Source organism: Alexandromys fortis, unplaced genomic scaffold (genome assembly GCF_014885135.2).
Source record: "Alexandromys fortis isolate MF-2015 unplaced genomic scaffold, M_Fortis_MF-2015_v1.1 scaffold_80, whole genome shotgun sequence".
In the NCBI taxonomy this organism is placed as follows: Eukaryota; Metazoa; Chordata; class Mammalia; order Rodentia; family Cricetidae; genus Alexandromys; species Alexandromys fortis.
In genome coordinates, this window is record NW_026068174.1 from 8,804,276 (window position 1) to 8,805,806 (window position 1,531).

Sequence of the window (1,531 nt, forward strand, 5' to 3'; positions counted from 1 at the left end):
AGGTTGCATAGACAGACCAACTATACTCTAAGTTGAAGAAAACATAAGACTCCTCAGGAAGATGCTTTCTGAGACGTGTTGGGAACTCCAGTGATTAAAGGTAGAACTCATCAAAGGGAAGATCAGAGAGGATTTGTGTACACACCATAGTCTACCTGGGTACAACTTCTTTGGGGAACAATAATTGTTATCCCTTAAATTAAGTTCTATAATAGACAAAGTTATGAACCATTTGTTGTAGAGTTTGACAATACAGGACATCCCTAGCTCCACTTAGCTTTGAAAATAATAGATGGAAGGAGCCTTAAGACCAACATAAGCTGCTGCCCTCCTCCCTGTAAATACCCTCCAGAAGGCAGCCTGCACATCAGGGTTCCTGAGGCTGTAGATAAGTGGGTTTACCATGGGGTTGATGACTGTGTTGAAAATCCCAATAGCTTTATCCTTATCTGAAAGTTTGATGGACCCAAGTCTCATGTAGATAAAGATGCCTGTGCCATAGAATATGGCAACCACAGTAAGGTGAGAGCTGCATGTGGAGAAGGCTTTCTTCCTGCCTTCAGCAGAGCGGATTCGCAGAACTGCGGCTGCCACGTGGATGTAGGACGTGAAAATGAGTGCCATGGGGGTTCCTGCCATTATGAAACCCACTGCAAAGAGCAGCAGCTCATTGAGCTGGGTGCTGGAGCAGGAGAGCTGGAAGAGTTGGGGCAGGTCACAGTAGAAGTGATTGATCACGTTGGGGCCACAGAAGTTGAGTGTGGATATGGCCACAGTGTGTGTCAGTGCATTGCTGAAGGCACAAGCCCAGGATGTGGCCACCAAGATCCTCTGGACTGTGTGGTTCATGCGGGTGCTGTAGGTGAGGGGACGGCAGATGGCCAGGAACCGGTCATAAGCCATGGCTGTCAAGAGGAAGCAGTCAACCCCAACCAGCAGATGGAAGAAGAAGAGCTGTGTGAGGCAATCCCCATATGGAATTGTACGCTTGTGAGCCAAGAGCCAAAACAACATGCAGGGAATGGTGACGCTGATGCACCCCACGTCCATCACTGACAGATTCCCCAGGAAGAAATACATGGGAGTGTGGAGCTTGGGTTCCACCAACACAGCTGCCAGGATGCTAAGGTTGCCCCCAACTGTGGTCATGTAAGCCAAGAGGAAGAGTATGAAGACAAGTGGCCACAGCTTTGGTGTCTCCACCAAACCCAGCAGGATGAATTCAGTAACCGTTGTTCCATTGGCTCTAGGCTTTGGCTGCATGAGTTCCTCTAAAGAAACAACCAAGTAGGAAAGCAATCAGATCTCTTAATGAATTGAGGAAATGTAAATCACAGCTGCTGGAAAGCTCACCAATTAGAAGCTTAAAAGAGGAGCTTATATCATTCCCTCCCTTCCCATTCCTCCCTCCAAATGATGTAATTATATAATAATCTCAAAAAATATAAGAAATAATTTTAAAAATGTAATCTGTTGTTGAGGAATTGCGATTGACTAAGTGTCAGTGTGTTTATAACAGGTATCAGATCAA

At 46.0% G+C, this 1,531-nt stretch overlaps 1 protein-coding gene across 1 annotated transcript; it reads right to left on the reverse strand.

Moving 5' to 3' along the window:
- Window positions 1-273: 273 nt before the first annotated feature.
- Window positions 274-1,263, reverse strand: LOC126492300 (olfactory receptor 3A1-like). Its single transcript, XM_050128610.1, has one exon. It carries the CDS (start codon window positions 1,261-1,263, stop codon window positions 274-276), a length of 990 nt encoding a protein of 329 aa, XP_049984567.1.
- Between the last annotated feature and the right edge of the window lie 268 nt (window positions 1,264-1,531).